At 43.1% G+C, this 16811-nt stretch overlaps 1 protein-coding gene across 1 annotated transcript; it reads right to left on the reverse strand.

Annotated features, from left to right (window-relative positions):
• Positions 1 to 108: 108 nt before the first annotated feature.
• limk2 (LIM domain kinase 2) lies at positions 109 to 16806 on the reverse strand. The gene is given in 17 exon segments (XM_047591897.1): positions 109 to 1244; positions 1540 to 1697; positions 1930 to 1985; positions 2081 to 2255; positions 2698 to 2763; positions 2939 to 2995; positions 3481 to 3612; positions 3866 to 3952; positions 4909 to 5095; positions 5186 to 5400; positions 6150 to 6255; positions 6543 to 6728; positions 7131 to 7240; positions 9583 to 9718; positions 16227 to 16317; positions 16566 to 16605; positions 16607 to 16806. Coding segments are annotated over 17 exon segments (2061 nt in total). The 5' UTR covers positions 16655 to 16806; the 3' UTR covers positions 109 to 1033.
• Between the last annotated feature and the right edge of the window lie 5 nt (positions 16807 to 16811).

The raw sequence follows: 16811 nt of genomic DNA on the forward strand, positions 1-16811 counted from the left end.
CTGTGAAGCGATCGCTTGCAGAAAAACTAAGGAAAAAACCTTTACTGACATTATTAATTCTGAATTGTCGTGTGCGCCACGCATGATTCAATAATGGTAAGGCATCAGTCAGCTTTCTGAGGTTTTATTTATGAAACACTACAGTGATATAAATAACAGTGGTTACAACTGATCGTCAGTACCTCGCATGATGATAGCAAAAAAAGGAAGGCAACAAACGTCCACAGTTGACGAAATGTCAAAAAAAAAAAATCTACAAATCTAGAGTTCCCATTAGAAAAATGAAATCAAATTAGAGGTATAATATGTACATAATTATATACACTTCTTAAGAAAACAAAACCACTCTGACTGTACAAAGCAGGTTGTTATATGATTTTGTCCTGACAATTATTTAAAACAGTCATACGTTTCCAAAGAGCTCTCTTGTCCTAAATAGTGTTCGTCATCACTGTGAGAAATCAATTAAAGTCATTAGAATATAAAGAAATGAGAACAGAGCTGCTTGGAAGTGGTTTTCCTCATGCCCTGCTCTGATTTCTGGGTCGCCAATCAGCGGGATCTTTGTTTTCTCTGCTGCTGAAGTCAAGTAGAGCCACGTTCGGTTAAGGACTAGCCGATGCATGCCCTCACGCAGCAAACAACAACAACAACTTCAGAGGAAGGAAAACAAAACTGCTGCGGCCTCATAAATACGCTGCTGTACAGAATAAAAACCAAGTAAAGTTACATTTTGATCACAGTAAACATTAAAAACACCCATGTGTGCATTGAGAGACGGCATAGACGGGTAAGAAAAATTAGTAACTAACACTTGTCGTTTTGAAATGTGTCTTTTTCACTCTGATTGCAGTTTGCTGGTACTCAGAGTTATGGTCCCACACAGGGAGACTGGTCCAGCTACCTAAGGTTATCCAGTTCTAAAATGGCTCACGTTCAACACTATTTTTCCTCTTTTTCTCATCCACAAGTATTAGTGCAGCAGTTCAGAGGCATCACAAAAGGTAAAGAGGGACCGAACGGGGTGCAAGTGCTAGGTGCCGGTGTCCGCCACGCTGGAACAGTTCGGAGACGCTGGCGTTGGGGTCAGCGGCTCGTCGCCCTGGGTTGGAGAGTCGTCTTTAGGCCAGAAGAGTCGACTCAGACTCTGATGCAGTTCGTCCAGTTCGGCCGGGAGGGGGATTCCCAACTCCTGGTTGAGGGAAAGAGCTGCGAACCAGTCCTCGAGTTTTTGGAAAGGTGGACTGAGGGAAGAGGAGGAGGAAATGTCACAGAGGGGTTCGAGGTTAAAACCAGACTGACGAGGTTGAGACAAAGCACAAGGAAATAATCTGGCTGCTGAGGCGTGTCCCTGTGTGGGGTGGGTCGAGATGGCTTTTGAAAGGGTTTTTTTTTTCCCACCACTACTTATCCTTGAGTTCAGTTAACTGAAGTGAGTATTAAAATAAATGCTATTCTTATGGATGGCTTTATATTTGCAAAACAAATACCTTAAAGAAATCAGTGAAGCTGGTGAATACATTAAAAGCAGATACTCACCGGGTGTCTGGTGTGAGGTCACAACAGGCCACAGCCAGTGGAAAGAAAGCTGGTGGACAGTCTTCAGGGAGGAACTTCTCCACAAATTTACCAACATGTAGACCAAAGTCCAGAGTCCTGGGGAGGCACTCAGGGTCTGCATACACTTTCCCAATTATCTGAATCGTAAGATAGATATACATATAAATACAAATACACAACAGGTTTTAGTCCTTCAATGGTGTTTACTTTGCATAACTCTGGTTTTATAAAACGAGTTGTCCCAAAACTTGCTTGGATAGATCAATATTTTACCAAGGCTGTGTTATCATGATCTGATGATACAGTCCTTGATTCTTATGCAAAGCAACTGCATCCAATTCAAAGCAGATGATCGGAGTAAAATCTTACCTCACACAACACAATTCCAAAGGAGAAAACGTCCACCTTCTCGTCATAGCGTTTACCTAAAATAACATCACGTCAAAGGGTCAGTCAATGCCCTGACTGAATCACAGAATGGGTTAACCTTTAGACATGGACTTGTTTTTGAACAGCTCACCATTGAGCATCTCTGGTGCCATCCAATAAGGGTTTCCCACTACGGTGTACCGCTTCTTTCGGTCGATGCGTCTGAACACCCTCTTCTTGGTGGTAGGTTTTTCGGGGGGGGGTTTCACTTTATCCTCCACGACGAGTCGCGACAGTCCAAAGTCAGCGACGACGACAGTGTTGTCCTGTTGAATGATGACATTTGATACTTCACTTTGAGGCAGAATGATAAAATACTTTGTAAAAAACAAATAGTATTTAGCAGTAATGCATTTCGTGAATTTATTGATGTTTTTCTTTCCTCCTCTGCATATACACCAATCAGGCAAAACATTATATTATTCACTTGTCCCGTCAGAGGTTTTAATGTTGTGGCTGATCGGTATATACACACACAACACATACAAGTGCATGTGTTTCTAGTATAGTTGGTATGCATCCAGCTGTTCTTGTATCATAAAGATAAAGAACAAATGGTCCATAGAGTCAAGGTAACCCACTCAGCTGCTTTTAGTCCCAGCTGAATGTCTGCCAGCTTTAAGTCAATAAATTAATAGCACAGATGGCTAACACCCCTTATCATTATTACTGCTGCTTAATGGACCGGTAAGATGCCATTTGACGTACCAGTTTAACCAGGCAGTTGTGAGAGTTGAGATCTCTGTGGATGATGCTCATTGAGTGAAGGTACGCCTAAAAAATAAGAAAAGAGAAAAAATCAGGCTGGGTAAAGGTAGATGATTTTATATATATATAGTCTAAATGTTGTAAAATTTTAAAAAACTTTTGTCAATTTTTTTTTTTTAACGAACGCTTATGTTGTCAAATGTTCAGTTTATACTAATATCTTTGCAAGACGCCCACTCACCATGCCAGAGGCGATACTCTTTGCAAAGCTCACCCTCTGCTCCCATGTAAACGGTTCCTGTTAAGCGAGAGCAAAGACAAAGGATAAACTGATTGAAGCTCCTTCAGTCATAAAAGAGGCAAATGTAGAAGTGATTTTGCAACAGAACAGCGGCGACAATGCAATCAAATGAAACCTTTACAAAACAACAACTCCCTCGCATATTTTAAATGTCATGAGCTGCAAAACAGCCTCCCTCTGCTCATTAGTCCACGTGCTGAGCTGCATAGCTCCTCAGAAGCAGTCGGCTTTGGAGGGAGGTGAGCACAAGCCTTTGAATTTCACCTGGGAACACTTTCCACAACTTTTCTCATACCACGTCTCAGTCAGTTCACGTGCCAGCCGGACTATTATCGAGCTGGGAGCCTTGAATCACTGCAGAGTTTACTTCAGGTCACACCCTTCCTACATAACTCTGAGCCACTCATTCTGTAGAAACCGGAGGGTTTTGCGCACTTTACTGGAAAGGAGAAGCATTATGTGAAACAACGAGTTTAACTCACTGTGTCTCTGATGAAATCCTTCAGCGTGCCTCCCTCAATAAACTCAGTTATCAAATTTAGCCTCTTGTCCTTGTATAGCACACCAATAAACTTCAAAACGTGGGGATGATCCAGGCTTCTCATTACTTTGACCTGAAAACAGAAAGACAGAAGTTCCTAATTATGATAAGCAAGTTACGTGTAATCAGTTTCTACCGAGGTTAATCCACGAGAAATAGAATTAAATACAATAAAAGCAACATGTTCCCACAAGACTGAAACGACAACTCGAAATAACAGGAGGTAATTTTTGGGACATGAGCTCCGTTGTGAGTGTTAATAAACAGCAGAGACTGTGGACTGTCTTGTCTGTGAGGATGCGTGGGCCTCGCTGCAGATTACGAACCTCCTTCAAGAAGGTTTTCTGTGTCTCCTCATCACAGCGGATCAGCTCCTTCATCACCATCACCTCTCCGGTCGCTTTATGAGTCACCTGGAATACAAATAGTTGCCATGTCACCAGAAGCAAAAAAAAAAGGAGCCATCATAGACCCTCAGCTCTCTGTATACTACATCCCGGACTATTATTAATATAATAATATAATATAATAATATAATATATAATAATATTCTACCCCTCAGTCTGCCAAAACACTGTTGGCTCTGTGTCGTGCTGCTGCTGCTGCTCCACCTATTTCTATAACACGCTGTGCCTCCAACTTGAACAAAGAGTGCCAAATGTTGCCAAGATAATAGCTCTCAACACACCCAGCTGCTCAGAGCTCAATTGTAGCTGCCATTTCACACACAATAGCGCGAAACGTAACACACCCACAACAGCTCCATCTCCACTTCTCTGTGCTGCGCTGCCTTCTGGGCGCAGGTACATCCCGAGGGCCTAGTACACCTACACCTACAGGAGCCCTGAACCGAGTCGCCTGCTGAGGAAACCGCGAGTTCGGATTGGATTTTATTCTGCTTCTCACTGTTTTGTTCTACCTTGTACAATTCTGTTTGCTTTTTTTGTTTTTTAAGGTGTGTAAAAGGTGAACTACTGTGCTACAACACTAGCACAATAGACAACCTTTGACACCCTGTGGGACAATAAAGTCTAATTAACTAAAGTCAACAAACACATCTGAATGGTAGGAGTGAAATATATAAGAATAATAATAATAATGATAATGATATTATTGCATTGGTTTTATATAGCCCTTTATCATAAGATGCTCAAAGCCCTTACAATTAATACATTATTCATGCGCTCACACAGTCACACCCAGGTGGTGGTAAACTACCTCAATAGTAACAGACTGAGGCAGACTGATGGAAACGTGGCTGTCAATCCACCACCAAACATCCCTCAGTCTCAATCACACACCAGTGGGGTTAAGTCTCTTGCATGATACATGACAAACAAAAAAAATAAAAAATCAGACAGAGGCTGACCTTGATGGCCTGTCCAAAAAAGCCTTTTCCTAAGATCTCTCCGTGGATGAGGTCACACGGCCGGAAGATGCGATGAGAGCAGCTACTGGAGGACCTCAAAGATTCGGAGCGTCCGATGTCTCGCGTAATAAAAGGCGACTCGTTGGGGGAATTTGGTCCGGGTGACTTACATATGCTGTTACTGCGTCTGAGATGCACAGAAAAGGGGGGAAATTAATATTTACATACGCTAATCTCTTCTCCACCGCGGACAAGACCTCGAAACCTTAAACTATACCTTAAAGACCTCCTTTTCAGCGTGCCTTCATCGACCACGTTTGTCCTCTCCAGGACGGCGTCGGGACGCGAGGACAGACGCATGCGGGAGGTGGCGGGGACTCCCAGCTCGTTCCTGGGGGATCCCAGTCTGAGCCGGTCCAAGCGCTGCCTGACCGGGTCGTACTCGATGAGCAGCTGCAGCGTGTGACTGGTGCGGTGAATGAGATCGTCCACCTGAATAAGAGAGATGATTTTAAAATGACTGGATGTTGCAGTAAACATGACGCCTTAAAAATAAATTATGCAAATTCAGTTTATTCTAATTTCATCATGACTTCATGCAGCAATACAGCAATAATGTCTATTATAAGGACAGTTTACTTCAGGAACAGCAACAAACTGCCGGTCATCTGATCTCCTGCTGAAAATAATCATATCAACCTCTGTTGTAGCTCATGACAGTTGTATTACAAAAGATTTCACTGTATCTGCAAGTTCACTGGAGTCAGGGATGTTATAGTGGAAGCACGCAGGCAGAGAACAGAAGAGTTTGATTACGTTTCCGGACCTGATTTCAGAATGATATTAATGAATGAAATCTGCTGAGGTTATCAAACAAAAAGCAGGACTTGACACTACACACAGAACCTAGAAAACAAGATATGTGATACTGATGTGTGGTAAAAGGAAGACGGGGTGGATAGAAACGTATCAACCAAAAACCAAACAGTGACTGATGACTGCTTTGGAATGAATGCGATGGTGTGATGTTGTGAGGGTGTGGGAATAAGCCTTTAAGTGCAGGCCTTCCGCATAACTCTCTCTCAGCTAAAGTATGTATGTATGTATAAATCGATGCTGGAATGTGAAGAATCCTAAAAATCCCAAGACCAGCTGGAACGAAAGTAATGATGAAACTAGCGTCATTTGAATAATGACAGATTACTACTCGAGTATCAGTGTGTGATAATGCTTAAGCCCACCTCATCCTCCATCAACGTCTCCACAGGAAGGCCATTAATCTCCAGGATCCTGTCTCCAGCATGGATGGCATTTCGCACCTCTGGACTAATAAGCATCCCTTTGACACTGCAACAACACAGCACCAACAAGAATGTGAGACAACTGCAAGTGTCGAATGAAGACCGGTGCTCAATCAGCAAGTAAAACAGGTATGAGATAACATGAGAAAATGAAACACTCTTGAGTAGACAATCACGTTTTTTTTTTTTTTTTTAATTATTTCTTTCAGCGTCACACGTACAAACATCTGCTTTTCAGCGAGCACCCTATAATCAGCCTTACGTAAAGCATTACTCACGCTGCTCCCACAGAGCAGGGAGACAGGTACGAGAGATCAGACGGGGCCCACTTACTCTTTGACCTGAACGCTCGCTGAGCCGCTGACGTCCCTCAGCACCGTCACGGAGAAGCCCCTTTTGCCGTTGGCGGCGGAGGGCATGGACAGGAGGGTCACCGTGTGGGGCAGCGAGTCTAGGATCGAGTCGTGTGAACGTTTTTCCAGCATGGGCGTGAGGACGACCTGCTTGTAGCACTTTCCGCTGCACACAATAGGAGAGGAATCATTAAAAAAAAGACCAGTGTGCTTTTGGTAAAATGTATTTTTAAATGATATATAAATATATATGTAGCATATATATATTAGTGATGGCATAAAGACATATATATATATCATTAAGTACAAGAAACTGAGTTAGACTCAACTAAAGGACAAAGTGTTCACATGCAACACCATTATTGGTTCTTTTATGCTGCCAGTCTATCAACAACTTCACAACAGTAAAACTATAAAAAAAAAAAGAAGAAAAAACAGCCTGAAAATTGAGACTTGTAGAATGTTGACCTTATAAAATCCGTTGCTACAGAAATCCAGCTGCATGCGAAGCCTCTGAACCGATCTCAATATTACCAGCGTTAAAGTAAAGTAAGTGCAGGTGTCTCACCAGTAGAGTTTCGACCTCTCGACTAAAGCGTAGGTATCCATGTCCTCAATCACCACTCTGCAGCTCAGGCACACAAAACACTCGGGGTGGTACTTGTGTTCTCCGGCCACCTGGAACCAAAACCAAACCAAGCTTATCTTATCATTCAGAGCAGAAAAGAATATCGCGACGGCGCTGCCGGGGCCGCTGCGCTGTTCTTCAGTGCTTCGCTCAGGTGAGATGAGTTTGTTTTTTTGCTGCGCGTTGCCTCCTGCTCTCCTCCCACTGTCGAGCGGTGACACAGTCGTAACACCTGCTCCGCTCTCAGCCTGTCTGGAATCTGCTATGACGTCACCTTCTGCAGGTCTGAGGCTGCTCGTCTTGCAGCCGATCTCCCATTCAACCGTTTCGAAACAAGCTCGTAATCTGTCATGCGCTTTCCCTCTCGTTGACGCCGCCTGCGCATCACACACCGATTTCCCTTTCAAAAATTTGTCACACTCCTATTTTGTCTGTCTACTTTCACCGCGCCCCCCCCCCCCCCCCCCCCCCCCCTCACGCGAGGTGAGATAATGTGCCCGAGTGGGGAAACTGATTGCAAGTTTATTCCTGTAGTTAGTTTTTTTTTTTTAGTTTATATACAAGAACTCAAAACTCAACAGGAAATGATAACACATGTAATCTCTTCAGAATGAGTCTGGATTGAACACGGTCCAAAAATCTTGGAGTTATTTTTGCTTTAGTGAAGAAGTCATCATTCAAAACGTTTTAATTTTTTCCAGCTGCGAGCAGCTCTTCCGCTTTCTTCATGCAGCGCAGCATCAGAGAAGGCACATACGCAGATACGTTTTATTGCCCCGGTGTAGTCACTTTTCTGGTGTGAATTTACAACATAACACCTGCTTAGGTTTAGAGTGTTGCGCAGTTATTTTTTTTCAGACATCTCCCTCAGCTCTGAGTCACTAAGTCGGTGCTGGGAAAGGATTCCCTACCGCTACGGAGAGGCTGAAGTGATGTAAGTCAAACCATTGTGACATCTCAGTAGTGTGTTTGCAACTCCCTGCCTTCCAGCCAAGAACAGAACCATCACACACTGGACTCACAACCTGCCCCCGGCTTAAACATCGATACAGAGCCATAAAAAAGTTAGTGAGTCCAGCACAACAAGGGAGACTCGATCCGAACAGGGATTTTGAAACAGGAAAACTGACGTAAAGTGATTCAAAAACAGCGCTTTCAAACACTAAACATGACAAAATCCTCGACGGATCTATAAACTAACAAATAATTAAACCAGGACAAAAACAATAGTGTTCTGGCCTTGAATGCCTCACAAGCAGTGGCAACTCTGCGTGACCCTCCTCCGCCGATGGACCACAATGATTTTCTTTCTGGTCGAGAGGCTGCGGTGCCAGTTCAGGCCCGCCAGAAACACTTGGCTTCACTGGCTGATGCAGCAGGATGCCAGTACCAGATAGAGGAGCCCATTATGTGTGTTGCTTGGTGGCAAAAGGAAAAACTTCAGTCTGGCTCCACGCTGGACAAGTTTCGACCATCAAGAGCTGATGCCACTTACGTTTCGAGTTTCAGCTTGTGGATGCACCAGGCTGCTTTTTTTTTTTTTTACTTCTTTTAATCTAAACATTTAATTTGTCAAGAAATGAATGTATTATTTTTTGAAGAAAAAAAAACTGGATCACATTGCTGTAATAACAGATACTTGATCTCTGAGAAGCCATCATTACGGACCATAATACGAGTCGGTAACCACCTCTTGTTCTAGCACTCTTTCCACTAGATCCCCTGTGTGCTCGGGGAAGTGAACTGTGGAGAACTTCTGTACAAAGAGGGAACAGAATGGGGCCTCAAGGGGGGAAACTAATTCACTAGCGAAAGTCTAGAGCCCTTTCTGTTAAGTTCAGCAGCAGCCCATGCAAAGTATCACTCATCTGTAAATGCAATAACTGCAACAAAAACAGCCCCCTGCTTTTTAATGCGCGTTACTGTTAATTCGGAGCAGCGGGGAGAGACGGGAACACAGCGAGCACCGACACGCTCGGAGGACATTCTGGTATTATTTAAGTAGAAGGGGGGAAAATGTTGGCGATTGTTGTTATAGGATCGTGGCAAAGGCAGACGCTGAAAGCCTGGCAATCACATGTAACAACGGTGGTCTCACACAGTCTGAAATAACACACGCATGCTGGGAGGTTGTAATGCCCATTCTACACCAGAGAAAATTTAACGCAAGTGGTACCGAAGCAAGTGCAATTTCGAAGACAGATTAAAGAAGTGCAGGGTTACAAGTACAGGAAACACTTAAATCTTGAATCTTCCCATAACGGTGCATTTTGTTACATCTTTGCTCCACTATTTTCACTGACTGCATTGCACTGTGACACGTGAAACTGGTAAAATTAAAGCCGTGACGTATTTATCCAAAGTGTAAAATAGTGAGTTGGAGGACGCTTACCATTGTGGGTCCAGTCATGAGCAGAGAGCAACCATGACAGAGCTCTCCAAACTTCTCCCAGTAGTGTTTGCGGCAGTACAGCTTCCCGTCCTTCTCATAGTACCAGTTAGTCAGGTGGTCGCAGCAAACACAACATCTAAAAAGAAAAAAAGAGACAATATTATTTTAGCTGGGTCCAATGCAAAGCAAGCCACTTTAACGCGATCAAGGGGATGTTGTTTTTCAGCTTATTGCCGGTATTAGTGCAGACCTACTGGATGAGTCTCTCCGACTAATACGTTGTTGACATTGTTAGATTGTTAATAGAGAAGCATCAGTGTGTAAGCAGCATGTTGCTGTCGTAGCTGGTGGTGGTGGAGCTACGTTGAGCTACTTTAAGAACAGTTTTATACACAGAAGCACCAGATAAAAGAGGTGGGAGAAAATTATTGAAAGAGAAAAGCAGAACGTTCTTCCACAAAAGCTTTCAGTTTGGACAGTGTCTAAATTTTTTTCAAGTTTTAAATTGAACCAAATGAGAAGTTGGGTTAGAAGAAAAAAAAGGGGGCAGAACGACTGGAAAAGACTATTTAATCTTTATGTATGATTTAAACTATTAAAAATCTTTACTAAAAATAACTAGTAACACTAAATGCAAGACAGTGTAACCTTCAATAATCATCCTTATTTCTTCACAATTAAACAAATCACATTTGTCACATGATTTTAAGAAGACACCTAAATTATATATTTCATAAATTTACAAATTTTCCCGAAATGAACTGGTTTGAGTTATTAATTGAAAAGTATGCAAGAGCTGAGAGCCACACAGTCACTGGTCAAGTTTAACAGTTTAACTAGTTAACCTTTTGGTACATTGGTTTCAGTCACATATAATCCAAGCCAGTGAGCAGTGCTAAATAACACAAGAGAGCTCGTAACACAAAACTTTCCACTCTGAGGTCAGATAGGACATAAACATTAGCTGAGGGCATATTCCAGATGAAGACAACATGTTCTTTTCTCTGCATTTAACAAGGACACAGTAAATACCTGGTCCCTGAGATGCTCTGTTATTTGAGCGTTGGGGAGACAGATGGCACAGAGAGATGGTCCACTTTTGTGGAAGGAGAATCTGCAGATGGTGGGTCCATAAAGCATTTTGTTAATAAACTTGGCACACTACCGCTAAGGCTGCCAAATCTTAAGTCAATTTCCAGAACCATAATGGGATCCAGTTGTTTCAGAAAAACAGGAGCACCACGCTGAAAGCAACTTACAGACAGAGAAAACCTCCACAAGGTCCAAAGTCCTTGGATGATGCAGCTATTTATTGCACGGCTTTTGCTTAGAGCTATTTGCACTTCTCATTGACGGTCTTCTTATCTGGGTGAATGTAAATACTAAGACGCCACCCTGGTGGTCAAAAGTTGGAAGCCTTCAAACTATTAAGTGAGGATTAGTATCCTAATCTTAGCACTTCTCTCCTGCCAGCTCTCTAATAGATTTATGTGAAATACACTTTAAAAAGCTTAATACTATTGTTTTCTTTCATTCCTGTTATACTACTTCAACTGCTGATTGATCTTAGCCAACACTTGAGAAGATACTTGGCAAAGTGAGGCGACGTTTATGGCTACAACTTCGGGACAAAATGTTCAGAGTGAGGAATGCTGAAGTTGCCAGCGAAGTGGGAAGCACCTGCAGGCTAGGAGTGTTCTTCGAACAAGCTGCACTGGTTATGCAAAAAAAAAAAATGGTGGCGGCAAGTTCGACTGCCAGAACACAATCAACGATAAAAGCCTGTTGTCAGAGATTAGGCTAGTGAGATGTCAGATTTGAGCCGGATAAGGACTTCACAGCTGCGGCAACAATTCCGATTCCCCAACCACTGTTTTCCCAGTTTATCCCTAAGTAACTCGTGAAAGGATGCTGAGGTAGACTTTAGATTTAGGAGTTGATGTGCGGAGTGAATGAATCGGTCGTGACACGATACACAGGCCGCTTTCAGGAATGATTACAATAATAAACATTCAACTGACACTACACCGACTTCCCGATTAACAGCTATGTTTAATTCAGGGACATAAGCAACATGATTGGGATATCTCCGCTGATTACTTTGACCTTGTGGGGAAAAGCCTCAACTTTTTAACGAAGCCATGAGGAAATCCTAATCACGTCTTCAGAGCAGATCTTGCAGTGGTCTGCAGACGGGTCTCACATATCACATAGTTCTCTGCACTGCAGGTATAGCTGATCCGGGATTATTGACTTTGGCAGAGATTCCAAATATTTCAGAGTTTTCTGGCATTACTTAAGAAGGAGCTGTCCTTTGGAGGGAGAGAGACATGTTTGTGCGTTCTGGGGAGAAAACCTGGAGACCGGGAGGAACACTTGCTCTGAAGCAGAAACAACCGTTCAGCCTTTGATATTTCAGCAGCGTCCACGTTATTGTCTTCGTAACAAACAAATGCGGAGAAACAAAGTGTTCCCCAACAAATCTGAAGTGCAGACACAAGGTCGGCGGAATGATGACGGATGAGTCACACTGTGATGTGACGAGGGGAGACGGGGCAGAAAGTTTGGTGAAGATAGCATGAGTAACGAAGCGGCGGCCGCAGCTGCACCAAAGGCCAAATATCTGAATCATGTGGAGAATCACGCAGTAATTGAATTTCTTTTTAGGAGGTGAAAGATAAATTAATGTGAACACACATAACAATGCATCCAGGCAAGAAATTGATCATGAATGTTGTTTTATCACATGCGTGTCCTTAATTTCTCAAATGCCAGCTGTGCAGCAACAAGATACTCTTGTCACAAAATGCAGAATATACTATATTTGCACTCATTTAGAAACTAATTTAGAAACTAGAAAACGCAAAGAAAACTCTAAAGTATCCTGATTTTAAAAAAAAAAGTTAATTTGTGTATGCTCATACATTTTTATATTATATTTATCTAATGCTCAGCAGCTGTTCTCAGTCTGTTGAAGGCATGAGTAAGTCTGATGACGTTTGAATACCTTATTTCGGATGGTATGTATTTGGAATACTTTTGGTTATGATATGCTGTTATTTTTGTAATCATCGCGGTTAGGTAACATCGCTGTGGGCGGGGATAATTAGTTAATATTATCACCTGTTCTCTGGTATTTGAGAACAATGAAAGTGAGTGAGGGCACAGGGACGCTGTACTCTTGTGTTGAGCGCGTTAGGGTTTTTTTTTTTTGTATAGATTATGTGCACATTAGTCTTGAATAAATTTGCTCAAAGTATTTTGGGGATTCTTGGCGTATCTTTGAGGAACGTTGACTCAGCCACTTAGTGACTTCTTTTCGTTGAGTATAACCACTACACAGTCTAATAAATCCAGCATTGATTCAACAGTACCTGCAGGATTAGTAAATACTGTCTGGTGAACAAAGCATTTGGATTATTCCATCAGACAAACAGATACGCACAAGGAAGAGAAAGACAAAGCGCAATATTTCAGTGGTTGGCATTCAGTATGTTGGTATCCAGGTGCAGCAGAAAAAAACAAAAGCTCCCCCCTTGGTTTGGACAAAACGCATTCCTAGACCAAAAAAAACACCTGATAAACTACAATTATAGCCCATTATGTCCCTATAATGTCTAGATAAAGTGATGTAAGTGAGCTTATGAAAACACCTAACTTCCTTCTATGCGTGCTGCTGAATGGGGGGCGGACGCACTGAACTCAGGTGGTTCTTCGGTGAACAATTGAATCGTCCTGCCTGCACAAACACTACAAAGTAAACATTGCTCATTTCCTTAAATCCACATTCCTGTGAGAGAGTACTCCTTTGTTGGAGCATGGAGATAGTAAGAGAGGGACCTTTAACAGTGGCCTTTAAGGCTTGAAAAGGGCGTGCTTCCCTTTCAACGGGATGTGCGGTGCTGTTGAGGGCGAATGTTCTCCACTAGAGTCCAATATTAATGTAATAAGTTCACATGAAATGCAAATAGTGTCATGTGCAGAAGACAAATTTCGGTTGAATTATGCATATATTTCAATTCTGCCGGACTTTCTCTCTTACATCTGTGAAGGTTCTCAGCCATCCAGGTCACGGTTACTCCAAAAGGAGTATAAAATAGTCAAGCAAGTTTCTGAAAGTTTCCTGTTTAAGCCTCAACTGCCCACCAGTCTCTTAAACTAAAGAAACTACTTGGATGAGCAGCGCAACGTCTTCTCAAAACTCTACAAGTCCAGTTGCCTTTTAGATTTCATTCACACACACCTTGAAGAAGCTGAAGAAGCTTTTGTCCTTACTCGAAATATTCACTGTACTCTTATGCAACACACAAGCACCATCTCTGCACATTTAAATCACAGGGATCCAGTGACTATCAGGACCCTATCGCACGGGTTGTAAAAAGTGGCACCAAAAAGTAAATTATGCTCTAACAAAAATTCCTGTTGGAGCATAAAACATAGAACGAGCACAGATCAAATATCACCCCGCCCTGTATTGTGGCCGAGCGCTATGATAAGATCTGCAGCTCCATTCCCTTTGAGAGAAGAACGAGATAGGAAACAATCAGCTTTCTTTGGCTGACAAAAAAACAACAACAAAGGCTTCTGCGGCAATTGTCTGGGACAGCGGATTCACATCTCTGAATCGCTGTCTAGGAATGCAGGACGCGGCGAAGCAGCCGTATGTGTCGGTACCTATAGGCCCCAATAACACGGCCAGGTTTACTGGAACAAGACTGACGTCAGCTCTTAAGAATGTTAAACTAGGTACACAGAGGGCAGAGTGGCAGCATGTGCACAACTGAGAATAGGATCGGCGCAGAGTATCACATGAGCAGGAACATTTTTTTTTTTATTCGAGTTTTGTCTTTTGCAGAGAATGTGATTAGGCCGTCAATTTGCAGTGGTGGCGATACCACAAAGGGGGCAAACATGCATGCAAAATATCTAATAACCTGCAAGTTGTTCAAGAATGCAACTTTTCAGACAGAGGTTATAAAAGACGAGAGCAATCACATGAGAAAATCTAAAAGTACAAAGGGAGGGAGAGGATCAGTGGTGAGTAACAGCTGTGTCAGGAACTCTTTCGCCTGACATGATACCAGAAGAAGCTGTTTGTGTTATTGAAGGGTCTGTGTTTGGAAGGAGTCGCATCCCAGATTATGCAAGGACGCTGCTATGGTCATAAACTCTGAAGTGGCCATTTTAGTAGCCAGAAACAGATACCATTAAATGAGTCTGACTCTTTTTCAGACAGGAGAGAGAGAGAGATTCAAGTGTTCCTGAGCCAGATTCCACTGGGGAGAAAGTTGTTTTCCAATCAGCTCAAACCTCAGTTTGAAGCACCCAGCGAGTCAACAGAGAGCCAGTAAATCAGGACACTTTTGCTTTAAAATGCAGCTGTGGTCTTGAGGTCAAATGAAACGTCCCATGACAGTTTTGTCCAGAGAGTGTTTGGAGGCAATCTGGGCCATTTTATCTCATGCGTGCACAAGTGAATGTTCACTGTTGACTGAGGGGAAAAACCCTGACAGCGTTACGTTATGTTGGCATGTGCGCTACGCAGGCATCGCGCCACAGCTTCACAAATATCTAACTACGGGGGCAGTGACCTGTGACAGCCAGAGAGCTCGTATCGTCTCCGCTCTGGTAATCATTAAGCCTCGGAGCGGACGGGCAAACTCCTTTTTGAGGAAAGGGCCAATCGACATCAGGGGGGGGGGGGGCGTCAAGAACCGGTTATGTGAATATGTTCTGAGTGACTGGAGGACGAGCACCCGGGTGAAAGCGCCGTGTTAACATCTGACCTTTGAAATGCATTTCGATCTGATCACATTTTTGCACTCGGTGTGCAAATAAACATCAACACCATTTTGGGCAGAGAAGACGCTGATGCTGTCAGATAAACATCAAAACCATGAATGGTGCTATTTGTTACGGCATGACATGAGTCCCTCCAAATGTAGTCTGAAACCAGCTCTCTCAAATGCTTCCTCAGCCTCCAAGTCCTTCAGGATGTGAAGAAGGTTGTACGCTGCTACACGTGGGTTGTATCCCAGTGTTCATTTTGTCGGCACCAATGCTTAAAACCATTTCATCATGAAACACCCATCTTCTGTCCCTTTCCGAAGAGCACCCTCCTTATATACATATAAATAAAAAAAAAACTTCCAGAGCATCCTGGAGCCTGTTCAGTTTGCAATGTGTCTTGGGTGTGGTCACACCTGTGCTTTAAGGCAGCCACCAGTGACTGGATCATCCAGGACTCATTTTAACACCAGATCCGAACAGTCCCGGGAGCCTGGGCCTCATGCAGAGGTTTGTCAACCGACACAGAAGCAGGAACGACATCGTGCATGAAGCATTTTGTTGCGGAGAGCCACGGAAACAATGGCGAATTGTTAAAAAACAGATGTAGAGCCACGTTTTGGCTAGAAGCTTCAGGGATTATCCACGGGGCTATTTGTGAGTACAAACAAGAGAAAACGTCCAACATGTTGAACAACAAGGGAGAGGGAGGGGGGGAGAAAAATGCTTCTGCGTCCGTATCAGTATAAACTGGTTTATTTCCCCCTTATAAACACAAACGCTTCATTTATGATAGGATGACTAACAGACAATAGAGCAGAGACGCGTGTTTAACGTCACAAACCGAGAGCACTTACTGAAAGCAGTCGTTGTGCCAGGTATCTTGTAGGACTTTCATCTGAAACGAGTCTTGGATTTTTCCTCCACAGCCCGAGCAGTAACAATTATCTGCACAGAAAGAAAAGAGGCGAGGCTTTGCTTTAAACTGGTGCAGCAAAGAAATCTCGCCCAGCGCTGGTAAACTGTGTCTGTGTGGGCTTTTGGTTTTGAGTGAGTAAACAACAGGTAGTCTACGTCTGCCGCTGGATACTCAACAAAAGAGTTGTAACTTTGTAGCGACAAACAACTAAAAGCGATAAAAAAAAATCATTGAAATGAAACACTGTAACCTCGCCTCAGCCAGAAATGCTCCTTACCTTCTGGCTCCTCCATCTCCTTTCCGAGAGTGTCGTCGATATTCACGTCCTTTTACAAACCTCTCATACTGCAGCAGGAGAGCTGTCATGTGTCGCTTCAAACCCTCATTCCCGTCCAACACTCCCAAACTCCGAGCTCTGACTACAGCAGGAGTGAACCACAAACCTCTTCAAACCTCCAAAGAAAAAAAGAAAAAATCTGATTCCTCTTGGACGGAGCAGCTTTCTTTGGTGCCGCTGGCAGGA

The sequence above is a fragment of the Mugil cephalus genome, chromosome 8, assembly GCF_022458985.1.
Source record: "Mugil cephalus isolate CIBA_MC_2020 chromosome 8, CIBA_Mcephalus_1.1, whole genome shotgun sequence".
Lineage (NCBI taxonomy): Eukaryota > Metazoa > Chordata > Actinopteri > Mugiliformes > Mugilidae > Mugil > Mugil cephalus.